The sequence below is a fragment of the Rhinolophus hipposideros genome (assembly GCF_964194185.1).
Source record: "Rhinolophus hipposideros genome assembly, chromosome: 14".
In the NCBI taxonomy this organism is placed as follows: Eukaryota; Metazoa; Chordata; class Mammalia; order Chiroptera; family Rhinolophidae; genus Rhinolophus; species Rhinolophus hipposideros.
In genome coordinates, this window is record NC_138060.1 from 8,860,319 (window position 1) to 8,886,258 (window position 25,940).

The following is a 25,940-nucleotide window of genomic DNA, read 5'->3' on the forward strand; positions in this document are numbered from 1 at the left end:
TTGGACATTCTTTATAAATTTTTGTAGAGACTCATAAGGATTGTGGGTAAAGCCAAGTCTAAGAAAAGCTAACTATGGTAAAACTTTGTTCATCCAATTAACTAAAGGTCAGTGTGAACTGGGGAAAAGTCTGAACTTTAAGATGTAATATTATATAATTTTGAAGTATGTATAGTGACCCACAGTAATATAACTTGATAAAATTCCTTAAGGGAATGATATTAATGAAGAAATAACAGCACCTAATAATTGTTGTTAAGAATAATGACATATCTAAATATTCTCATCCATAGGTAAAATATTTCCCTACTTATTTTTAACATGCCAGGCAAATTATTTTCCCTAGTTTGAGTAAGATAACCAGAATCACCTCCTTCCTGAATGGTGTAAATTAGCAAAGGAAGGTGAGAGGGGTGGACATTTGAGGGCTAGTCAGTGCCAGGTACAAGGCTTTTAAACATTTTGTCTGTTTATTTACCATAACAGTCTTGTGAAGTCTGTCTTATTAGCCCCATAAATTAAGAAGTTGAGGCATAGAGGGCTCTAGAGAGACTCACTGAAAGTTGCCTTTCTGAGTTGGCCTGACTCGAAAGAGAAATAAGCTTTATACTGTCATAGTACCCTTAATGTGGGCCTCACACCCCCTGCATCAGAACCCCCTGCACTATCTGTTCATACTGCAGAGCCCTGGCCCCTGCCTGGGAAGGCCCGGGGATTCTGCGTTTTTAAAATGTTGCCAGGTGCTCCTGAAGCACTCTGAAGTCAGAGCACCAGTCTGCCAGGACATGGTGACCTCATTTTGGTGATGTACCCAGCCTGCCAGAAGAGCACCCCCTCGCCTTTGAGGACCAGTGACCCCTCTCATGCCTCACTTGCACGGGCACTTTCTCAGTGCCCCTCTGGCCGCTTCCGCCTACTCACCCACTTACGTTGCCTTGCGTCACTTGCACTGAACTTAGCGTCTCGTGGTTTGACAAATCACCTTCAAAAGAATAGAAATCATCACGCTACCTAGGGATCATTCTCTAAGGAAGGGTGAAATCTCCAGTGCAAAAATCATCAGATCCCAAGTGTATCTTTGGTGTCTAATACAGATATAATCTCCCTTTTGCTTTTGAGCCCTTGCTCAAACCAGAACAAGAAAAAATGAGAGGGCAGCTTACAGAAATGATTACTTTAGAAACACTGTTATATGCTTTAATTTTCCTTTCTGGCCCTCCTTTGTTACACTCCCAGATTTCCCATAGTCTACCCCTAATCCCTTCTGACTTTCCTAGAAATGAGATCAAAGGTCCCTTTCAGCTCTCTTTCTCCCACTAAAAACAGGGTTTCAGAAGAGCCAGCCAGGTTCCCTGACCGGTTGTCTCCTTTACCTTCCTCTCCTTCATTATTACTTTTTCTCTCAGCTCTGTGAAATTCCTCATTTTAACACCCCAGTGATCTGCTTTCCCCCTGAGGGGCCAGTCCCAGCTGAGTCGTCCCAGCAGGCTGAGCAGGAGTTTGCTTGGATGGTGACACATGGAGAGGTTTCCGTGATCCGTAGGGGGTCCTAGACCAACCTGAATTTGGGTTCTGTGCTGGCAATGGAGCACCCGTCTTTGTTTTGGTATTCAGCTCATCCAAAGAAAAAGGGCATTTCCTCTCCTGAAAGGCAGAAGAACAAAAGAAAGAGAAGACAAAAAGGAAAAAATTAGATTTTAACCATGTACTCCTCAGAAATTCAATAGACACCCCTTCCTCTATCCTGATTGGTCCACTTCAATTGACAAGTGGATCGTGTAGAAAGGAAATATCCTGGACTTAATTGTAAGTTAAGTCTCTCTTAATCCAGAAGAGCATTAGAGATTCTGTCCAAGTGTTCAATTTCCCAGGCCGCTGAGGTCTGTGAATTTCTTTTCCCAGCCTCCAGGCTGCTGCAGTACAAGTCAGCATAGCTAATGCAGATAGATCTCCTGCCTCTCGCTCTCCTCCTCCCCCTGCTTTGATTCGATATGAACAGCCTGGTAACTCCGATGCTAGGGAGAAATCTGACATAACTCTGCAGATGGCTAGGTTGCCATGAAACACCTGGGGATGGTTCTTTAAGGAAAAGGTAACATTTATATGCTAATGATTTCTTCCCCCCTCCCCTCCTTGTTGCATTTTTTCCAGGGCTGCCAGTTCCCAAGAAGAGCCCAAAGTCGGTAAGGACTTGTCAGTTACTTGGTGCTTCTTTGGGGTGAGGGGTGGGGTGGGCGGTTGATGGTGGGAGGGGATGCTGTCTGGCTTGACTTCACTAAATGTGTTTTAGAGTGAATGGGGAATTCAGGAGCCTGGGGTCGTTATGTTAAGTTCTGGGGATGTGTTTGGTTTAGAAGGTATTTGGGTTTGTCTTCAACTGTCTAGTGATTTGTGGGCAGGCTGCAGGAGACGATAAAGAATGCGTGATTGGAATCTTCTCTATAAATTCATTACAACTCTCATTCAAATGGCTGAGTTTCTTAGATGTTTTAACTTGATACAAATGCTATTGTTTCTTTTGGGAGGAGGCAAAAAAAAAAAAAAAAAAAAAAAAAGCTCCACCGGCTTTCTGGGTAGCCTTGCTCTCAACTGGTGTTTCCAGCCTAGCCGTTCACTTGGGTAGATTCTCAACTCGAGCTTTCTTGTGCACTGAATGAATGATGAATTACTTACAAAATTAAAAAGCCTGCAGGTTTGAGGAGGCACTGCTCTGCCCTGTACATCTGTCCATGCTCACGTGGAGCAATGCTCACTGCCCCAGCACTAAGAAGAAGACATTTCCTTGCTGTGGAAATACCCTTTGTTGTTTGGCTAGCTTTAGCAGTGTTATGCTGCAGGTAGAGGATTCTTAAAAAAAAAAAAGAAAGAAAGAAAGAAAGGAAAAATCAATGTTTTGCTGTCCGTTCTAATCTGGTTTCCCTGAAGATGCATTACCTAGTTGACATGTTAGCTAATAGCTTGGAGGCTGGAATGTTTTGCTCGGTGGTGTGAGCTTTTGCTCCCAGGGCACTGACAACAAATTAAAATGCTACTTAAAAACTCAAAATCTGGAACTCCGATGCCTGTGAAATTGATTGGAGTGGAAGAGGCTTCCCAATTCATTAACATTAGGATAAAGAGGAGTACTTCTATGTGGCTTAGAATATCTGGGGGGAAGGAAATTTTACCACTTTCTGCCACCCGGAAAAAGGAGAACCTTTAAAACTTTGCAGCTCATGGCACTGCAGCTGAATTCTTTCCACCTGTCTCCACGTCTGGCCGCAAGAAGTTTGTTAAGGAGATGAGAGAGGGAGCTTCTTCCTGCGTGTTGAAGTCCAACTCCTAAGTTCTCCAAAGAGAACAATCTGCAGTAATTGATGTGATCCCGCTGGCACAGTGCCATGGTGATTGGAACATGTGACTTCAGGGCTGTGTCCCCTGTCAGTGTGTGTTAATGTCCAGGCAGAAAAGTGCTGGTAGGTGCCCACGTTGGAAACACCCAGATGCCAACACGTGTGTGTGTGTGTGTGTGTGTGTGTGTTCCCCCATCCCTTCCTGGTTCATAGTCAGAAACCTATTCAGCCTTCAGAAAAACAAGCCAGTCTGGAAGATGTGTCATGTGAGCTCGAGTTAGCGGGCTCCATCCTTCTCCTCCCACCCCCAACCATCCTACGTGATACATGTACTTATTTTACACGCCCCACACAAATGAGTCTTGAGAAGGAGTGTGCTGGGGGAGATACAGCAGGTTTGCACAGACAGCATGACTTCGCGTAGCATGGGGTTCTTTTTTGTTTTGCATCCTATTTAAATTTACTGTGCAAGAAGATTTTTGTAGATTCGGTTGCATCTCTTCTTCCCCTAAGTGTTTTGGAATTCCCTGTTGAATGCAAAGGTATCAGACAGGTACAGAGCCTGCGTTCACCGAGTCAGTTGAAAGAATGCCCGGTGACAGTTTATTTTTGTAGAAGCTGTGTCATTAGCAAGCAGCAAGCCAATTACTCGGGCTGTGTTCCTAGGAAAAAAAGCTCTCTTAACTGCTTTGCCCACAGTCTGCTGGCTCCTAATTACCACAAGCCAAGAGACTGGTGTGTTGCTAGGTTAGAGAAAAATGAGCCCCCAGCTTGAGGCTTGTCCTTCCCCGAGTTCTGTGCCAGGACAGGGGTGATGGTTTTCACAGCACTGCTGGCACACTCTGGCAGCTGCTGTACAAAATTTGGGGGATACCAGCCAAGGTCTGCTGTTGCCAGTAGCGTATTGCTCACATCTGTGCTCAGTGGGAGCTCTGTACAGGTGGGTTGAAAGCTGTTTCCCTTTCCCGGTTTGAATTTTGATGATGGTCCTGCCAGAGAAACAGATGATTGTGGGATTTTGCTGGTGGGATTTGAGGGAACCCAGGGGGCAGCTGCATGTTCATGGTTCCAGAAAGCCATTCACGTAATGACAGGCAGGTCACTTATGCAGGCTGTGTAATGAAATGCCTGCATGGTGAGGTGCTTAGATTTACCATCAGCTCTGTGAACACACCTTCTTAACCCAGGACTGTGTTTTTTCTTTTCTCTTAGACGCTCCTGACATTGTCAGCTAGCTCATGTGACTGACAGCTTCCTTTTGCCCTCATACCTTAAAAAAAAAATGTTTTCAATAATTGAGTAGTTGGGTTTTTATTAGAACAGAAGGACTTATCTTTTTGATCAGTTTCTCCTTCTGGATAGCGTACTACGGCATACGCTATCTACGGCGTACTCTTAATAAGCAATTTCACCTACAAGATTTAGTTTAAATGTTGAATTTATGGTTCATATACTCACTGGGGACAACGGCAGTGTCTTAATGAAATTTTATTAATTTAATACCAAGACATCCATAACATCAGAGCTTTTCCTACCAAATGGCGGAGACAAAAATAAGACATATTTGCTGTCAAGTTTTAGACCTTACTGGGAAGCTCATTACGTGGCCTGATTTAATTGTCCTGACTGGAACCTTATTTAGCTGAGATTCTCAATCTAGATCGCTCTCAAGGATTTTGTGTCTGAGAATTTAAAACTCTAGCTGTAATACCAAACCCTGAATATTAAGTTCTTATTCACTTATGTTTTCTCACTAGTTCATTTCCCACTAATGCTTTCGTTTCTCCTTTGTTCCATCTGTCCATCTGTTCATTTACCTATCTGTCCATCCCTTATCCATTTATCCATCAATGCACTTATCTTTTATTCCTTAATCCATCCATCTATTATCTATTTATTCATCAATTAGTATGGAGAACTTATTAAGTGTCAGGATTTGTGTGAGGCACTGGAAATACTATAATAAGTAAGTTGTCATGGCACCTTTCTTTTTGGAGTTTCCAAATAAACAATTGATTGATTGCTACTTTCCAAGAAAAGATTCGTTGTCACAAGTCACCAAAATTGTTTTATGCATTTTTTTCCAACAATAAGTGTTTCTTGAGTATCTTCTATGTGTCAGGCCCAGTCAGTGCCAGTACATAACAGGAACTGAAACAGAAAACACTCCTGCTCTTGCAAGTGAGGAGAGACAACTGACGACACAAACAGGCAGATCTGTACAGACCCTCCTCGCGGGGCTTAACGTCTGATGATCATATACTTCCAAAAGTTAAAGCACAACCAAGTATATACTTAATGAAAATCATTCAGCTCTAAATTAAATGACCTAAGTTAAGTAGTCATACAAAGACATAGAAAAGGCCCCAAGTTGAGTTGGTTGCTGTGATTGAGCTATGGAATTCTTCCGAGTTCCCCAGCGGCCTGAGCAATGTAAGAAACCACCTCATTTATTGAGTCAGACCAAAGAAAACATACCATATTCACTAGGGAGACACAACGCCCCCAGTTACAAAACAGCTTCTCACACAAAGTTTTCCTGTGGGGGAAACTGAATGGTGGGCTCGGTAGTCTCTTCAACAACCTCTTTGTAGCACAGGCAGCCAGATAAAAGGTAGCAATAGTGGCAAGTTTCTGTTCCATTGTCTTCTGTTCTTTGCCCCTGGAAGGGATGCTAAGGACATCACTGACCACTAGTCACTAAGAGACATGAGGGAGAGGTCTCTTAGGTAACGTGCACAGTGAGCGAGCCTGGCCTGGGTCACCCAGCTCAGTGTTTCCTGAAACTCCTTGGCGGCTCAGCACCCGATACCACTTGTCGTTAGCCAGGGAAATAACACAATCTGTCAACGCTCCTACAGACTGCAGAGAGGGGTAGATGGGAGGAGCATTAGGGTTACTTACAAGAAGTCTCCTTGCCTCTTCCCTCCTACAGCACCTCATACCCTCAACCCTTTGGAGCCCTAGAAAATAGACTTCGCTGTTGGGTTAGATTTCTTTAAAACATTCAGTATGGACTAAAATTCATTTTCATATCCAATCGATACCTCCCTTTTCTTCTCCATTAACTCCTCTTGTCTGCCTTTTGGGAAGAAATCATTTGACTTAGAGTCATAAGTGATGGAAGAAAGAGACAAAAGCAAGGGCCACCCTCTGCCTTGCCTGGAATTTGCATCTGTAATTCTCACACCACCTTTCATGACATTGGCCTAATACCTCATCAGCACTTCCAGTTTTTCCTGTTGTCCATGTAAATCACTGCAGTGGCCTTCAATCTTGGCAGATAAGTGAACTGTAAATAATTTTGCTTTAAAATGGATCGATTTGTCATTTTTAAGCCACGTGAATTCTTCTCATCATTAAAGCTACTAAGTGCTATCTGCATTCGTTTGCTCTTCTAGGCAAATATTTTCAGCTCACTTTAGAAGAACCTTCATTTTGAAATGATTCTGTGAAATACTGATGAGCTGAATTTTTCCCCCCATTTCAGTTTATGGAAACCACCGCATCTTCCCGATTTCCCTGGCCTGTCATTCATTCTAGGGAGGTTGGTACTGTTTTATTTCAAAAGGTCTCATGGCACAAGTTCACGGCTAGTGTGTAGCCAAGGACTTCTATGGGGTTTTCAAAATTAAGCCCATTTCTTTCTTCCTACTTGGCTCTGATTTGATATTCAAAAATAAAAATATCGGTACAGAGACAACAGCTAGCATTGGAAATACCCATCTTAATATATGGCTCCCCTTGCCAACCAATTACTCAAGCTAGAGACCTGGTATGTCCATGTTTCCAAGCTCTCTTCTTCCTCCTATTTCTCCTTTCCCCCGTTCAGTCTGTCAGCAGTGCCTATTGACTCTGGCACCAAAATGTCTTTTAACTTCACTTGTCCTCTCCTTCCTCACTATTACTCCCCTAGTATAAACCACCTTGGGTCCCTCACGTGGACAGCCCGGTAGTGTCCTGACGGGCTCTCTGCTTTCACTCCTATCCCCACTAACTTTTTCACTACCCAGTAGCCAGACCACACTTTCTGGAAGTAAGTCAGCTCCTGGTGCATGCCTGCTTTAACTTCATTAGTGGGTCCCCCACCCCTGAACAAAGAATGGAACCCAAGCTCCTGAGAGTGACCCGCGAGTCCCCTGCATTATTTAGTCCCCAAGTTCATCTCAGATCGCCCCAGGCCCTCTGTGCCACAGTCCCTCACGTGCCTTCTCTCTGTTCTTCAAACTGTCCGCACTCATTTTTGTTTTGAAGATTTAGCACACGGTGCTTCCATTCCTGGAATGCTCTTCCAGAGGCCTCTCCTTACTGTCTATCTAAAGGACATTGCTGTGTGTTGTTATCACACAGCAATGGTTATGTGGTTATTTGATTAATATTCAGCTACACACACAAACACACCCCCCTAGATACACACTGAAATATAAATTCTAAGAGCTTAGCTACCATCTCTTTCTTATTTACACATTGTATCCCTTAGAATCTAGCTCACAGTAGGTGATCAGTATGTATTTATTAGATGAGTGGATAAATGTATTGCAGGTGGTTACTCAAGAGGACATAAGCTGCCATTGGTGTACTAGGTGCTTCCTTTATCCATGTTCTTAGTAAGCATGGAATTACTCTAGCAGACTTGAAAATGTATCTTTTACTAAACACTTGTCTTTGGGCCAGTGTTTTACCTAGAAAATAAGGTTAAAAACAATCACATTACATGCACATCTGGTCCTATGTTATAACAGTTCAGTAATGAATTTGTTCTCATGTCCCAAGTCTTCCAGGAGGTAATACAGACTGCTGAAGAGGCATGCAAGTTGACTGTAATTTGAGAGATATATAAACATGGCTTTTCTCCTGAACAATCTGGGCTCTAACCAGATAAAAGACAATGTCATAGCTAACTAGCATGGTTATAGAAAATAAAAAGGCCTATTTTGAAGTTTTCCACATAGAGAGAGCATATCTTCAGAAAGCTCAGAGTGCCAACAAGGTATTAAATACAGAATGCATCTTCAAATTAATAATTTTTATAATTGAACTTGACAAGAAATACAAAGTGAAGCTAAATCTTATCTGGGGGAAAATCTAAAAAGCTTCCAGATTATTGTGTGTTCAGCCCATTAATGTGGGTTAGAATATGCCATTTAGTGAAAGTTTAGTGATACCACAGTTTTTAGAGCACATTCTCAGGATGCTACTTTTTATTTTTCAAATTTAGAAACAGTTTATGGCATTTCAGAGGATTGCAGAAATGCAGTTTGATTGAGAGGCAGTTTTGCAAACTTGTTCCAGACCTTATCTGTCATTTTGTGTTAAATTGGACCTAAGTGACTCGTTTATCAGGGAGGTGAAAGGGGGTGTTAAAATTTGAAAAATGGCTCAAGCCATTTCCAGTAGACTTCATTTGCATTCTGTTTGTGACAAAGCCATCTCTTCAGTTAAATTCCAGAGATTTGTTACACTGGGACAGTCATTGAAGAGCCTTGGAAACCCCCAAGGTGCAAACTCTACGTGTGCATTTGTGGGTACACATGTAAAAGCATGTGTGCTTTCTCTTCAGGAGAAATGCCCACCCCCTCTTTTCTCAGACTCCCTCAGTGAGGCATAGTTGCCAGGAAGATACTTTTCTCCAGTTCAGAAGTGGAAGAGGTTAAAGTGAGGTGTCCGGGGAATACAGAGTATCCCCAGGAAAGGACGTGTGGCATTGCCCTCCGAGAATCCTGCGGTCCTGGGGAGGCTTCATGAGCTGTGGTCTCAACGCGAAGGAGACTAGCGCTTCAAGGCTCAGAGACTTAACTGTGGAACGAATTCAGTGTCAGTGGACAGACCACAGTCTGGCAGTTGCTACTCCTTTGTGGGACCGAGAGAGGGGGTGGGCATTTGAAGGGAGGGATGCAACTCTCAGGGTAAACGCAGAGGTCCTTTATCTGTTTGCTTTTACTTTTGCTCCCAAGAGGTGAACAAAAACAAAGTACTACCAAAAGGTAAAAAGCAGAATCCCCATTAATTCTCTTTACCAGGTTTTTTTCAAGATGAAAAGAGCTTTAAATTTTGTCTTGATAATAAAAAGCATTCTCTGTGCATTATAAGAAAAAGTAAGCAATCCAGGAAAGTGTAAAGAGGGGGAAACCCACCCTGAACCCCACCTTTTTCTACTCATGCTAGTGTGTGTATACACCACAAATGAGCTGATGCTACACAGACTCATTTATAATAGAGACCTTTGTAAAGACCGCCAAAGAGAATGGAGAGTCTATCTGGCATTCATCTTTTCTCACTGAAAATTTTCAGCATGTCTCCAGGGGAAGTGAGAAGGCAGGTCTTGACCTTCTGGGGGCCGGAACTGGAAAGCTGGTCCTTGAGAACCGAATTCCCTGTTGGGGAGAACACTGTTGGAAGGGAGCAGCCAGGTTCTATTCCAGATCTTTGGAATGCTGCTCCATCCAGGTCGGAGCAAACACTTTCTCCTCAAAAGAGAACGGTGATAACGTGGGGTTAGGATGGTGTTTGTCACCACCCAAACGTCAGTGTGTTTTCCTGGCATCTTCCCCAGCGTGTGCTGTCCCCCTGAGTCTAAGTGAATTAAACCCCTCATACAGTTTTACCAAGACCCCTGTGTTAATTTAGAATAAGCTCAAATTTCCCCCATAGGCACACCAAATAAAAGTTTAAATCTTACTCCCTTCGTTAAAGACCTGCCCAATTTTCCTCAACTCTGAATCCTTGCCAGAACCTCTCGTCAGATTGTAATCTGTAATAGTCCGGCACATGAAGCCTTTGTCTTCCCGGAGCTTTCTTCAGATACTTATTTCAAATCAAGGACTGGAAGGAGAGGGGGCAGAGAGATCTGGGATTTGGATGAAAGTGACCTTGGAAATTTCCATCGATACAGGGAGTAAAAGATGGGAGATACCTGGGGAGAAAGCAAAGAAGAACTGTTTTGACAAGATTCATTGTTAAGACCTAGGGGAAATTTTTGATTCTATGAAGAACGTTAGAGACCTAGAATGCTCTGAGGCAAAGATCTTATAAACTACTTCAAAAGCACAAGCTATACAGAATCTTTAAGAGCATACAGGTGCCCCTTCCTTTCCTCTGTTCCTTTCCAGTGTCCTTAAACAGGTAAGTGTAGGGACGTCAGGTCTCCAGGATTTTACGTGATGTTACGTGACAGGCAGGTCTCCAGGATTTTATTTTGAATGGGGCAGAGGAAACCTGGGCTCACCACAGTCTTCTGCTGGAGAAAACAACAACTGAAATTCTTTTATTTCCCACCTGGTATTTTTTCTCCCATTAGTTTTTTTTTTTCCATTCAAAGAACATTTCATAAAATGGGAAAAGTCTTTTGCTAGGCAGGTTTTAAGGAACAGGGACCTGCTTATTGTATTGAAATTTAAACGAAATCCTTCCCCTTTGAATACTGCTTGGACTTTGGACAAGTTGCAAATCTAAGCAGGCTGACCTTCCGAGGTCAGGCTGTATACAAAGTTTGATCTTAGTTTTCAACCCACAGCGGTGTCAGGAAATCAAGAGGTGAAATGTGAGGCCTGCAAAATTGATTAGCTAAGAGTTATGAAAGCTCTTCATATAATACTTATTTACTTACACACATTCAAGTGCACACAAAATGCTAGGCGTGATTTTTAAAAGATCTGATCCCTTTTTCCTATGGGCTTGAAGAACTGATGGCAAACCCTTAGATAGGAGTTGGGTATTTTATTATTGAAAGTGCAAGACATGGTATCCCAAAATGCATGTTTAGCCTTGATTGTATTTCTTTTGGATATCACAGGCTTACGTTTAAACCACTTGTGGTATTTTGTGTCCCACATTTTCTTTCAAAAAGTGAGGATGTTAAAACTAATACATCTTGTCATAGATGAGCCCAGTGTCTTAGCCAAGAACCTATGATGAAAATTGGATTTGTTTTCTGCCACAGCCCAGAGAGCAGTATGGTTTGTGATTATGTCTTTCCATCTGGCCCACCCCTCTCTCTGTCTGCCAATCACCTGGGGATTTATCTGCATTCAGCATTAGCTGGAGGAAGGTAGAAGCCAAAATGTTGTTGATACATTTATATATGTGTGTGCACAAGTGCTGAACAAAGACAAGCTGAGGGGAGACACCCACTCAGAGAACCAATAATAATCTTCTCTTCTTGCCCCTCTCACTCGCTTACTTGCAGCAACCACTGGAAAGAAAAGACAGCCAGAATAGTTCTCAGCACAGTGTTTCCAGCCGCCGAAGCCTACACACGGCATCCCCAAGCCACAGCACACAGGTGCTCCCTGAGTACCCACCTGCAGAGGTCCCAGCTCCAGAACAGACCGACAGCTCTGGGCAGAAAAAACCAGATCCTTTTAAAATCTGGGCCCAGTCCAGGAGCATGTATGAAAACCGACGTGAGTAGCACCTTAGCTGCTATGTTTCCATGACCCCACCTCAGGGCTTCAATTTTCTTTTGAGGCTTATTAAAAGTAGATTTTTCGGTGTGTAGACTGGATGGAGGTGAATCAAGGTGAGAGGCAAAAGCTTAACAGAGCAGCGACGGAACCTGTTGGATAGTCTTGGAGGCTCCCTTGTGTCTTCATCTGGGGAGGGGTAGATATGGACGGTCATCACATGAAGGACCTGGATAGAAATGGACTTATTTTTCCTTTCAGTTCAAAGAAGTGGTAGATCAGAGCTACCGTCTAATTAATTCTTTCCCCGTGTGGAGATGGCGGCATGGCATACTCTTATGAAAGAGCTCTGATATACAATAGAACATAAATATGATTGGTTTGGATTGCAGGAGGAATGAGAAGAAATTAAATGCTTTCTTAGTAGTATCTTAGTTTTTAAGAATACTGGTAATTTTTTTTTTTTTTTACTGTTATCATCAGTCTTTTTAAATATTCCCCTTTAAAAAAAATGGTGAGTGGTTGGTGCTTTAATTATTTATACCGCGATTAAATGCATTCCTCTTCCTCTAGCTTTACCTTTTCGAGAAATATGAACTAGTGATGGCATACATTATAACTTTTTGGCGCTTATAAACTTAATATTGCCTTCATGTTTAATTTCTTACCTTTTATTATGAAATGATTTCGAAAGACTTCACCATAAGTAATATTCATTTTCCTCTCAGGGCATACCAATGGTCCCTTTTTGGCAGTAGCTATCACTGACATTTTCTCATGAGTGTGATTGGTCAGGGTAAAGCAACCAGGAAGTACATGGGCTTCATTTTCTCTTTCTGGCATGGGATAGGAGAGAATGTTTCATGATGGAGAAGGACACATTTGGTGAAAGGTCTGATTTAAACTGGAGGAGAGAAGAGAATCATTTTGCCCATCCTCTTTGTGCCCGTCCCCCCTCAGCACAGGTGTGGTTCATGGCCGCAGCTCTGGTTATCTCTCGGGCAAAGCCCCTTGGGAGTCGTGGCACAGAGGTGGTGGACGTGTGGGAGGTGGTCCGGCCTCTCGCCCACCCACTCAGTCTTGGCTGTGAAGCATTTCCTTTGCTGGCTGAAGCAACTCCTCTGCGACCCAAACAAAATAGGGGCAGGAGTAAGGCCAGAATCCCTGTCTGAGAAGGAATGTCGGCCACACTACTGGGTGCGACTCAGCAGTGTGAGGCACAAGGCAAGTCTGGAGTCTGGAAGATGGTCAAATTTTAGAAGTCACTGAAGGGTCCTTCCATGGTTTTCTTTCTCGGGGAAGAAATATCATTTCTTATTAGAATAGTGCATGGAATTAAATAGGCTGTTTTGGCGAAGGGTTCAGTATGCTGACAGAAGCCAGACAATTCGAGAAGGGATTGATTTAGTCCCTGGTCTAGAAAGACCCGTGGAGTCACCCTGACACCAGGCCACAGGAAATGGAGTTCCATTTGGAACATATCTCGTAAGCAGTAGTTCCTGAGTATGAGCCTAGAGTCTGCTCTCACTGTCTTCTTGTTAACTGCAACGATTTCTTTGAAGAAATGTTTTCCAAAGAGGAATATTTTCATGTTCTGTTCACGTTTCTCTTTAACCATGCAGCTTCTCCAATCAATGACCCCACTTCCGTTCATGTTGAGATATTGCTTTATTGACCCTGCCTCTGCTTTTCTCAATACAGTACACATTTATGACTGAGTTTCCCACGTATGAATCTTTTTGTGATCAAATAAATGGTATTCGGAAGGGCTGGCTGGGGCACCGCAGACTGACAGACAATTCTGCTGCAGCCACTTAATAGGAGGCTCCAGCTCAAATGCCATTTTCACCTTGATGGAAGCAAAATTTCTTCAGAATTTGATATTTAATCCAATTTTTTAAAAGTTTCTACCCCTCCCCCACCCAAAAAGGGAAAATTTGTAATTTTGCCACAGCCAGCTGCTTTAAGAATCCAAATTGTTCAGGAAGCAGTCAGACTGAAATATTTGGAAGGGTGCCAGTTTTGTGCCTTCCTCTTGTTCTTTTTTAACTTCTAAGGAACAGGATCTAGCAGCACAAATGAGAATCAATTTCTTTTTGGTGATTGGAGACTCTTAATTGAGTGATTGTAGCAACCTAATTGATGTTAAGATTCACTTGGATTCGTCCTCACTACTGAGTAAGGATAATGATGACAGTTTTTCCCCCAATAGTAATTATTCAGAATCTGTCATAGATTTCCTTCCTTACACAGTACCTGTGAGTGAAGCGGCATCAGTCTTGTCTTTTAATTAGTATTTTGATGTATCCCAGATTGTTTTATGCCGTATCCCAGATTGTTTTATGCCATTCCCTTAGGTTGTTTTTTACCTTGTCTTAAAACACACACACACACACACACACACACACACACACACACGGTGTGCAGCAGTATTAGATGTGATTCTCTCTCCCTACCCCAAGACATTAAAATGAGCAAAGTTCTCCAGGAAAATTGAAGTCAGCAATAGCACCTTAATTTTACTCTTAAGTTATGCCCCCTTTCTGGGAAAACATACAGGGGTTTCAAAAAAAATGTATACACATTTTAAGAAAGGAAAACTGTATTAAAATTGTAACAGTCAATATATACCAATAACAAAAGATGAATACAAGTCATGTTTGACTTCTGCAATTACAAGAGGTGCTCAAAGTGGTTACCATCAGCGTCCAGACACTTCTGATTATGGCGAACTACTGCTTGAGCTGCGTTGGCCAAAGTGTCCACTTGTATACATTTTTTTGGCACCCCCGGTATTTCCCTGATATACTTTTTTTTTCTTTTTTTTGTGAAAGGCAATATGAAGATTCGTACCGTCTCTGATCTTCACATGATCTAAATGCTGAGCAAAATACCACATTCTTGATATGGCCATCTGTCAAAACAATAGTGTCAAATGAATCAATCTGAATTGCAGATGTGTTAATAAATCCCTTTGCAGGGCTTAAAAGTTTAATTTAAAACAAAGGCAAACATGAAAGTCTTTTAAAGCCATGTTGCCTGTTTTGTGTTTTCTCTAGGTAACATACCTGTTGTGCACGTGATTTTAAAAATGACATTGATGCAATCTTATTAGTTAGTGTTCAGGAAGACCAACTAGTATCCACTAGTGTTTACTATAAAGTTTTAGACCAAAGTCTAAAACTTTGTTTGAAATTTTCCCTGTTCACAAAATTGTTTGGAAAAAAAAAAAGTCAAATCTGTCATGTTAACCACATAAACCTATCTTGTTCAGGGGAGACACACTTACAAGTTTGGAATGGTGAATGGGCTCCTTTATCATAATGAGTTTAAGGAGCGTGGTGCACTTGTAGATTTTAAGAGCTGTTTATGACAGTTCTTGCGTGTGTGTGTGTGTGTGTGTGTGTGTGTGTTCAGATCTTGGCCAGATCTGATGATTTGTGTCTCTAAATAAAAGGCTGTTCTTGCTGAACTGCCTAGAATTCATCTGAGCAGGTATTAGCACAAGAATGAATTCCATCAGGAACTTGCTACTCTTTTAAATAAATGCTGTAGCGTGGCAGTGACAAAAGTATACTTAATTTTTTTCAAAAGGAAATAAGGGTTTAGACAAATCTACAGTTCATGACATGATTCAAACAAGGTCATAGAAGAATGTGTACTTTAGGTTATAATTAAATTTGAAGAGTCTCAGATGGTAATGGAAGTTCTATGAAATTTTCAATAGTACAATTGTAAATTCTAGCTTTTTGACAAGAAAAGCACCATGCAAAAAGGAAAACAGAATCAAACTATAGTCTTTTAAAATCCACAGCAGCCATGACCTTTACTGTGAAAGCTTAACTGTACGTTCTTTATCAATCAAAACTAAATTGAAATGAACTAAGAGAAAGCACATACATTAAGCATTGCAAAATTGTGAAATTAATATTCCAGCTATGTCACCTTCGCCTGCATCGGGATTGAGCAAGGGTGAAAGAGAGAGAGAAATCAATTCCACGAATTTTGGAGAATGTCAGAGTAAGGATGCACTGAAAACTTTTATTTCTCCATTATTGTTCATCCTGTTTGATGTTCCCATTGGTCTGGGGGCTGGGGAGACACCCAGAGAAAGAACTGCCATGAACAGAAGTGTTCTGGTGCTCGTGTTGACCAGGCATAGACCAAAGACAAGATGAAATGAAAAGTGCTGGGCATGTGTTAGCTACGTCTGGAAAAGTATAGCAAACCTGGTGATACCATTCTTTCTAATTATCAAAGGAAGTCTTTTGACCACTTTACTGAGCTGTCCCTGGTGTTACCAAAGGAGAGTATCTGCTGAGGTTGTCTCCTGTGTTAGGGCTTAAAAATGAAGAAAGTTGGACAAGATTTTCTTAGCTCTTTTTGATTTAGCCTTACTCAAAAGAAAAACAAAGTAATATAAACAGAAAGATGGCTCTACCTAAAAATTTAATTATAATAGAATCTGCCTGAAAGAAAGAAGAGGACAAACCATTTAGGGGGAGTAGTTTAGAAACTTCACTGTCCCTGGCAGGGAGTGGCAGCAGAGGACACAGAAGAGAGAAATTCTGTAATTCTAGAATATGTTGCAGACTGACTTATCACCCAAGTCATGTACTTGTGTTGGTAGAAGAGTTAAATGTTAAAAGGCCAGCGTAAAGGTGCCAAAAGACTTTCCTGGTAACATGTCTCTGTGTTGGTGTATCATGTTTGTGTCTGTGTTTTCCCAGCTTATCTCTGGAGTCTTCCACTTCCTTGGTGTCATTTGGCATCTTGTTTTTCAACCGGAAGCTCTTTAAATAAATGTGCCATTTTCCCACTGAGTCTCAGAAACAAATGCTTTTTCCTATGGACTAAACTGTGTGATAAGCCTAAGTCTGCTGACCACAACCACTCATACGCACCACGCTAGCTCACAGCAAATGAGCAACGTAAGACTCGGTACATTTCGTGTCACTGTAGAGTGGGCAAGTGTTCCCGTGTCAAATGATGCTGAGAAAAACGGGTCTGGGCTGCAGGTCTCTGCAAAGACCCTTTCCTTGTTCACAGAAAGCTCGGCAGACATAAAGCAGACTCTGCCAGGAATCTCGTGCTGGTTGGAATGCACGCGTGGTCTGTTTTGGTAATAATCCTCCTGCTTGGGTGAACACAAGACGGAGACCCAACTTGATTTAATTTGTTGTTTCCATTAGGTTATTACAGTAAATACCCTTTAGCCAGCTACTGGAACAAAAAGGAAATATTGTTACCCTTAGCGTGCTCAAGAAAATATCGTTCTCAAATTGTGTTTATGGGAGTACTGTGATGTGGCTTAACTCCATGTTCCTTGGCATCTTGAAGCTCAGCCTCAGCAATTACAATTTTAAAAGAAGCATTGGATAAAAAGCACCATTTAAATCCATGGCATTAAGATAGCTCAAGCAAAAATACCAGATTCAAACTCCTCCGACTTGTGCTTACCTATTTATTTAACTTTTTCTCTCTCGGCATATTAATTCACTATACATTGTAAGCTTGTGGGTGAGTCACTAAGAAAGAACATCTCTCTCCAACTTGAAATCTAAACAACCACCTTCTTCTTCCGTAGCCCATTGTACAAAATTGGAGAAGGCGAGAAGTAAATTCTCAGGCCTACACACTCCTTCAGCCTAAAATCCAATTAACTAAATAAGCCAGAAAGTCTGCAGAACAGTATTTGAAAATTTCCGTTTTAAAGATTCACTACCATTAAACTATATTTTTTTCTATTTAAATAAAAGATATGTCATTTTACAGACTGTAAAACACTATACGTTAAAACATTAAATAAGAAATAACCCTTTTTTATTATCTTATTTAAGTAACAGACTGGTAAACAGAAAAAATTTCATGTACAGTAAGCGTGTTTATATGGAAATTCTCTTTTAAAAAAGTAGATTTTTCATTGTAAAACCCTGAACTATTATTGAGTTTTAAAAGTAAAATCAAGTTATTGGATGATAAATTAATACTTGTAATGTTGAAATGTTATAGGCAAATTCTGCAGTAAAATGGTCATTTTAACGATGAAATATGGTTGATTGATATGGAACAATTTCATCACCACTAATCTTAAAGATATGTGAGACTACTACTTTTGGTAACAGTGCTGAAATCATAGTAAACTTTGTATATTTGGAAATACAAGGATGTTTCCGAGTAACCTTTTTTGGTAAATATGATGTACCAAGTCAAATTCTGGCATTGCTGGTCTGCATTACATTAAGAGAGAAAGAAGTGATTTTTTTTTTTTTTTTAAGTAGAAAAGTCTTTACCCCAAGCTCTCCTCTTTCTTCTGTCATTGATAAAACAAACATCAGGTGACTTAATCGGCCTGCTAAATCCTCAGAGCAGCCTTGGCTTCAGAGGTCATTCTGACTCAGCATGAGCTCTCTTCGGGGACATGGGCACCCATTGTGGTGCCCCATGTGATGATTTTAATTCCCCTGCGACAGCACCAAGGAGAGCAGCCAGAGCTGATTTCCTGCTCAGTCAGGGATAATGACTTGGGCTTCATTAGGAATTATCAAACAGTGAGATTAGTCCTTTGGAAAAACTCAGGGCTCAATGACTCCTCCCACTGTTTCCTTTCGCCCAGCGTCCTCTGGTTCCACCTGTCCGTCCTCTGGTTCCACTTGTCCGTCCTCTTGTTCCACCTGTCCGTCCTCTTGTTCCACCTGTCCGGATGGTGTGCTTCCTTGTCTGTGTTGGAAAGCTGCCATCTGCTCAAGCACCATCAGTACTCGTCCAGTAACTGTGTGCATTTAAGGGTGTCATGCCTTTTATCAGAGAAATAATCTCCCTCTTTGTTCTCCCCTCTGCAGTTCCAGATTACCAAGAACAGGACATCTTCCTCTGGAGGAAAGAGACTGGATTTGGATTTAGGATTCTGGGTGGAAATGAACCAGGGGAACCTGTGAGTCCTTTGTCTACTTCTCCCACTCAGTGCTATTTTCTAAGACTTCAAGGCAGATCAGCAGCAGTGACAAATCATCGAGATTTGAGTCCAGCTAGGGGCAATACTGAATGTTTCGTGTCAAGCAGTGGGTTATTCAGTATAGTTTGTGGAGCTTTTTTTTATCTCGAAAAAGAAGGGACTAGATCCTTTCTAAAAAGTTTGTGTTTGTGTTTGTGAAAAGTGGCAGCTAGAGCATCTGGAGATCCCTATCAAAGAAAATGAAACCAAAAAGCAAAACAGGAATCTGTATCAACTAAGAAAACAATAGCCTGATTGCTCTGGCCAGTTCTGTTAAATATGCCACAGGTGGTTGGCTTTGTATATTGAGTAGCTAGTACATTGAGAGCACTTCACAAGGTATCATGGGAAATTAGAGAAAGTAGGACCACTGTCTTTACAAAAGGAGGAGAGAACCCTAAACAAGGGTCAGGAGATGTTTACCCTCTCTGGGCCTCATCTCTAGAATAAATTTAGTATTACATCACAGAATCCTTTGGAAGAGGAAAAGAGGACTAAAGATGAGTATTGTTAATTCCCTGCTCATAATAAAAATGGCTATTTATTTACTGAGCTCTTACTACGTGCCAGATGCTATCTCTAAGGCTTTTAACGTACATTCTGTCATTAATCCATTAAATCCATGACTTTATCCCCATTTTTCAAATCATAAAGACACAGAGAGTTTATTAACTTACCCAAGATCACAGAGTTAGCAAATGGAGGGACTGGAAAAGGTCTGGTTCCAGAGTCCATATTCTTAACCACTCATTTCAAAGTTCTTTTTTAAACAATAAATGTCATGTAAAGGTAGCTACAGCGTTATTATATAGTGAGATGGTAAAGAAAACAAAAATATGTTAACTAAAATTTAGTGGGTGGTAACTATAACAGCAAGGCGTGAAATATCAAGACTACTCGTATGCAGGTGCTAAAAGAGTACAGGTATGGGAATGTCGAACCAGACTCTGTCTGACTCTTAATATTTATTGTGCATTTGCTATTGCTAGGCATGGTGCTGGACCTTTAAAGAAAAGTGGTATTCGTAGTATAATTAGCAGAGTGTTCTGAAAGGAGGGTTCTTAGGTAGATAGAAAAGGAGAAAGGGTTTTGCAAATGAAAGGAATGAAGTGATTTATTTCTGCAAAGGAGAAAAAGTGAATCATCACCAGACCATAGATAAGTATCAAGGAACCAAACAAGAAAAAGTTATTTTTTCCACCATTTAAGAATTGCTGTAGCATATAGCACACACAATGCTTGGTGCCCAGTGGGCACTCAGTGAACGTTTGTGGTATGAATGCAGACGTGAATAAAGGGATTGAAATGTTGGAGACGTGAAGGCCATCAGTATAATAGTAAAGCAAAAGGTCAGTGTTTCATCCATCATCCAATTATTCAACAGATTTATATCGGTCACATCGTACCGCTGGGGGCTGCTGATACGGACGGCCGCCTGAGGTCTGGGGACGAATTAATCTGTGTGGATGGGACACCAGTGATTGGAAAATCACACCAGCTTGTGGTCCAGCTTATGCAACAAGCCGCCAAGCAAGGCCATGTCAACCTCACAGTGCGGCGTAAAGTGGTATTTTCGGGTATGCTTCTTCTTCCTTCCTTCAGACAGTGCAGTGTCACTTTATGCACAGAAAAGGACCCCTTCCTGTGTCTGCCTCCTCAAGCATCTATTTTAGCAAAATGTCTGCAAATGTGATTAAGCTCAGAATTTCCAGATGGTTTGCTTCTCTCCAACCCTGCAAAACTACTGTCATTCAAAAGTAGTTTAATGTGCCGTCCGTCCATGTTCAGCAAAGGCTTCTAGAAGAAGGGTAGTTGAATGTATATTACCTCCCCCCAACTCCTTGCCAACCAGAACTCAGGTGTCTCTTCATTTGATGATAACTCTCAAAGAACGAAGCCATTATGACAGTCAGGAAAATTGTAACTTCAAATTAAGAGAACAAAAAGTAGGCCCGTGCTGCAAAATAAGCTCATAAAAAAAGTTACTCTGTTGTTGACAGACTTTTTTTTTTTTTTTTTTTTTTTGCCATCTACAAGAAAGTTGTAGAACTGGCCAGTTTTAGGTCATACTTGATTCCTTCCTCCTGCAAGCTTTGAAGTACTTGAGTTCTCAAGTACTTCTACATACATAATAAGACTACATACATACTGAGTACTACATACCCTTCCAGGCCCAACTCAAGTATAATCTTCTCTGTGAAACCGCCTTCCAGGCCCAACTCAAGTATAATCTCTGTGAAACCTTTGGAAATTCTGTCCTTCCTCCAATTGGCTCCAGATTTTAGCATTCCCTTCTTGCCATTCTTGTGAGTCAGGGTTTACTTCTGTATCAGAATCTGCCATTTAGAGACAGCTAGCTCACTGTGTGTGTCCTTTCCACTCACTCACCAGCTACCTGAGAGCACAGGTGCTGGGGGTCCATCTTTGTCTGCAGCCCCCACTTCCAAATATTCCAGACAGAACCCAAAATTCAGTAGAAGCAGATTCAGTGGTATCAGTTGAGTTACTGAAGAAATGTGATGGGAAATATTAGATTAGTGCAAAAGTAATTGTGGTTTTGCAGTTATTTTTAACCTTTTAAACCACAATTGCCTTTGCACCAACCTAATAGTATGAATTCTCTATAGCTTTATTATTAGTGAAATATTACTTATCATATAAAATCAACTGGCACCTTGTTTAAAAAAAAACTAGCAAAACTAATTTTAATGGTATATAATTAATTACATTAAGATATCAGATTCTAGTGGAGAGACTTACCTACTGTGGCTGTAGAAGACAGTATGAATTGGTTAGGAGTCCGGAGCTCACTTTTGGCCTCAGAAGCTTTCCTAACGTATCACATGCATCCAGTAGAAGCCAGTTAGAAATGGCTTTTGAAGTGCCATGAACACTTTTTTACTTCATTGGACCAAATAAAAATGGTAGAATAATGTGATTTTTGTTTGCTTCAGAATTATTTTTAAAATTTTGAATACTTCGGGTTTTTAGCTCTGGGTCAAAGGTATGCTGAATCTATGAAGAGACATTAGGCTAAGTGAAATGAGCCAGTTATAAAAGGACAAAAGTTATATGATTCCACTTTCATGAGGTACCTAAAGCAGTCAAATTTTTAGAGACAGAAAGTAGAATGGTCGTTACCAGGGACTGGGGGAGGGGGGAAATGGTTGGTTAGCGTTTCGTGGGGACAGAGTTTCAGTTTTGGAAGGTGAAAAAGTTGGGGAGATGGACGGTGGTGATGGTTGCACAACAGTGTAACCGTACTTAATGGCACTGAACTATACGCTTAAAAATGGTTAAAAGGATAAATTTTATGTTCTCCGATATTTTACTACACTAAAAAGAAGTCTATGAAAGGAGAAGCTTTCGGTAATAAATATAGTCATATCCAAAACCTGAACATACGTTTTGCTTTGGGCATGAAACATAAGTGGGTTCCACCAACTGTTGTAGCCACTTAGGCCACCCTGTGATGTCCTAAGTGTGCTTCACCCTGTCACCTGACGAAGCACTTTAACAAAAGCGGAATGTAATAAAAGGAATTCAGAGGGGGGCTAATGTGTCCAGTGTGTGATCGGAGTAGATAATTGACATCTGGACGCTGGGAAGAGAAACACAGCCTACCTCTGCCAGGTTTTGTCAGGAATCCCACCGTATGGCCACATGAATGGTATTCCCAATGTGCAATCACTTGCCTGGTGCAAACAGCAGACCCTGGGACGCGGCGGAGACCGGTGACTTGGGGGCGATGGAGCCACCGGGGCGCCTGCCCCGCACTGCGGGTCCCGGGGCCTGGGCCTCGCGCGCAGGACGTGTCCCAGAGCGCGCTGCTCGGCGGCACGCCGGAGGCTGAGTGGGCGTTCATGGCGCGCCGTGAAGGCTGCGCGGTTTGGGTGTCCCCGGGGCTTCTCCCCGGGGTGAGATCCACGTCAGTACACTGACAAGGCAGCGCGTGCCTCGAGAAGCCGCGTTCGATTCTTGCGTCTCAGCCCTGCGCGCCCTCGATTTCTTGCGCGCTGTGCAGCGGGGAGAGGAAGGAGGGGTGTCGGGGCCGCTCGGGGCCGAGTCAGGTCACTGAGAGGCGCATCGCTTGTACAGCCCCCAGAGCAGAGAACGACGCGCCCTCGCCAGCCTCGTCGCATCACAGCAGCACGCAGCCGGCCTCGCTGGCGGAGGAGAAGCGCACGCCGCAGGGCAGCCAGAACTCGCTGAACACGGTGAGCTCGGGCAGCGGCAGCACCAGCGGCATCGGCAGCGGCGGGGGCGGCGGCAGCGGCCTGGGGAGCGCGGCGCTGCAGCCCTACGACGTGGAGATCCGGCGCGGCGAGAACGAGGGCTTCGGCTTCGTCATCGTGTCGTCGGTGAGCAGGCCCGAAGCGGGCACGACTTTCGGTGAGTGTGGCGCGGCCCCGCCCGCAGTGGTCCCCCGGCGCCCGCCCGGGAAAGGGGGCCACGGTCTCCTTAACCGAAGCGCTTCCGTGCTTCCCGCGGCAGGTAATTCAGGTCTTACTTGGGGATGCAGTGTATTGGGCAGCTTTTCCCGTCCTGAAGGGTGGCTTTCTTTTAAAGCATTCAGATTGCATCCCGAATGTGTGGTCATATGCACACACTTCATGCACGTGTGAAATGTGCAGAGCAACCCCTTGACCACGGAGCATCAGACATTCTTGCCAGGGAAAGCCTTTTGCGAGGCCCTGGAGTAGGAAATCACTAATAGCAGTAGCATCAGAAAGCCAAAAGGGTTTTTAAAAGAAACGTGGTTGTAAAAATGTTTAGGAAAATATAGAGGCGTGAGGAGTTAAAAATATTACTGGAAATGCCCTTTCCACCTTACCTGTGTCCTTTTTCTACTCTATCCCCACCTGAAGTTTTTAAATTTTAAATGATAGTTTTACTGTTGCCCGATTAAGAATCTGATTAAAATCTGAGTTAAGAGTCATTTGCCTTCGTTGCCCTTGAATTCTAGCAGGGGTGATTTTGCCCACCTCACCCAGATGTTGGGGGTTTTGGCAGAGTATGGAGAAATGCAACTGTCACCCAGTCAGAAGATTAACTCTCTGCTGGGTGCTCTAGCACAGACAAATAGGAACCCGGCTGATTCCAGGAACTAGTAATTTATGAATCTGTTTCCAGTTCAATGGATTATAAATACATACTCCAAAAACGACCCACCTTCTTCATTAGATAAAGTCATTTGTTATTCCCCAAGCACATTTGCTGGTTGATATGGAATATGATGGAAGGCGGGAAAGGCTTGAAATTTCCCTCAACTCTATCCACAAACGACTTATTCACAAGGAGTCTGATGACCAGTTCCCCAGGTCACCTGCTGCCCAGGATCAGTGAGGTGTTCCGTGCCTTTAGCTTTCTCCTCCTGTGGAACTCCCTTGCCTCCATTTAGTTGTGGTCCATTGCTGCCTGCTAAAGTCATTTTCCCTACGGTCTGTCCATGAAGGGACAGTGAGTCAGCAGGTCTGTGCATGTGTGGCTGCAGTAACAAACACCCATTACTAACCATGCTTGTGTGAGATGCTTTAATAAAGTTATCACAGCATGTCATGGATGGGTGACATGACATTACGGCAAGATTTTTCTGTTTTTAAAATTAATTTTGGAGACTTTTCCCAAAAAAGAAAAGCAGAGTGGGGGAAAAGATCCCAAGTTTATTTTCTTCAGCTCTACATTTTGACTGTCCCCATGCACCGTGGATATTCTCGGGATTTCAGTATTCTCAGCTTCGCTGTCTAGAACAAAGTAGCAGATGTGTCAGGTGGGAGGCTATGTGTTGTTTAATGAATATTGAATGTCTTCACTCAATTTGGTCTTTGATTCTTTACCTCTGGCTCTCACAATGATCAAATTAAACTTTCCGAAGTACCTTGCATGAGACTTCTGTTCTGAGCTATGCAGAGCTTTCTTCATACCTGCTGTTTGTTACTTTTCTGATGCGAGTTGTCCTGGGAATGGGCTAAACTTAATCAAGACCTTGAATTTGAGTATGGAAGCTTTCCACCACATCTACCTGTTGAATCCCAAAAGACTGTTTAACTTCTTTTTAAAAAATTTATTGTCCATGACGTTACACCCAGTGAATTACATCAGGCAAATATGCTAAAATTCAAATGAATTATAGCTCATTTTCCCACACGTTTTATCCTCAAGGTCCAGATTATGATGGAAAAGCCTACTCCGTTTCAATGTCTCCCGTGTTAATTTTGTCACTCTTTCCAAAAGACGGCTCAACTGCGTTACTGTCTTCACAGTCCCCAGAAATACAAATTCCCAAAAGACGTGAATATGCATAGGAAACTTTGAAACTAAATGTATGATTCACTAAAATCCCTATGTCAGGCTTCAAAGGCAATTTTCCACCTCTCTCTAGAAGTTAGCTCATGGTTGGGACATGGGGTCCCTCAAAGTGCACTATATACTTTCCTCTTCAAATGCACTCCTCCTGCTTTTTCATATTGTAGACGTGTAGTGACTGATAATGAGACAGGCAGTGATCAAAGGAGAGGGTTGAAGAATGATTTGAACTTAGCTTTGGATCACTGTCCTCAGCCTGAATAGGTACAAGATTTTCATATTCCTGTGAGGGGTTTCTGGGAGCTTGGAGGATTTCAGAGCTCATGAGCCATTTGGGTCCTACCCTAAAAGCACATGAGATAGGCTAATTGAGCAAGGGTCATGAAAGCAAAAACAGGTGTCAAGGTTGGGGGCTTTCTCAGCTCATCTTTTGTAATTATGCCCTTTTTCTAAAGCTTTCATCATTCTGGATAAAAGGCAGGAAGTCTAAGTGTTTGTCCATTAGGTGTTTTCAGATTGAATTTTTGGTGCTAGCAGACTCTCATCCCTCACCAGACGCCCAGTGATTATTTTTCTAAATGGAGAAAGAACAAAACATTGGCAGAAGCTTAAACAACAGCTGGCAAAAGTGAAGTGACAAGAACACAGAATACGTAAAAGCATCCATTCCAACTCTGGGTTTCACATTTGCAGTCCCCAAATAAGCCAATGGCAACTACTTTGGGGCTCTTGAGAATCTTTGAAGTTGCTAAATATCCCACATTTTGTAGTTGATTTAAAGGGAATCTGGGGTTGTTCCCGCCTTCTGAATCAGGAAAGGACTGCAGCAGTGAGCTGCCTACCGTGTGAGGGCTAGAGCTTCTAACACAGGCAGGCGCCAAGCTCTCCTTTAATAACATTTGCTTA

The 25,940-nt window shown here is 42.3% G+C and overlaps 1 protein-coding gene across 24 annotated transcripts in view; it reads left to right on the plus strand.

The window, feature by feature from the left end:
- The window catches only part of MAGI1 (membrane associated guanylate kinase, WW and PDZ domain containing 1), a 573,273-nt gene that overhangs the window by 529,005 nt on the left and 18,328 nt on the right, over positions 1-25,940 (plus strand). For 21 of the 24 annotated variants that reach the window (XM_081071390.1, XM_081071399.1, XM_081071398.1 and 18 more), the window contains 6 exons: positions 2,152-2,183; positions 11,518-11,734; positions 15,671-15,754; positions 18,577-18,668; positions 20,113-20,305; positions 22,827-23,120. In XM_081071390.1, coding sequence (XP_080927516.1) covers positions 2,152-2,183; positions 11,518-11,734; positions 15,671-15,754; positions 18,577-18,668; positions 20,113-20,305; positions 22,827-23,120 — 912 coding nt within the window. The remainder of the gene's footprint in view (positions 1-2,151; positions 2,184-11,517; positions 11,735-15,670; positions 15,755-18,576; positions 18,669-20,112; positions 20,306-22,826; positions 23,121-25,940) is intronic. The other 3 variants (XM_081071382.1, XM_081071383.1, XM_081071385.1) reach the window with 1 other exon arrangement.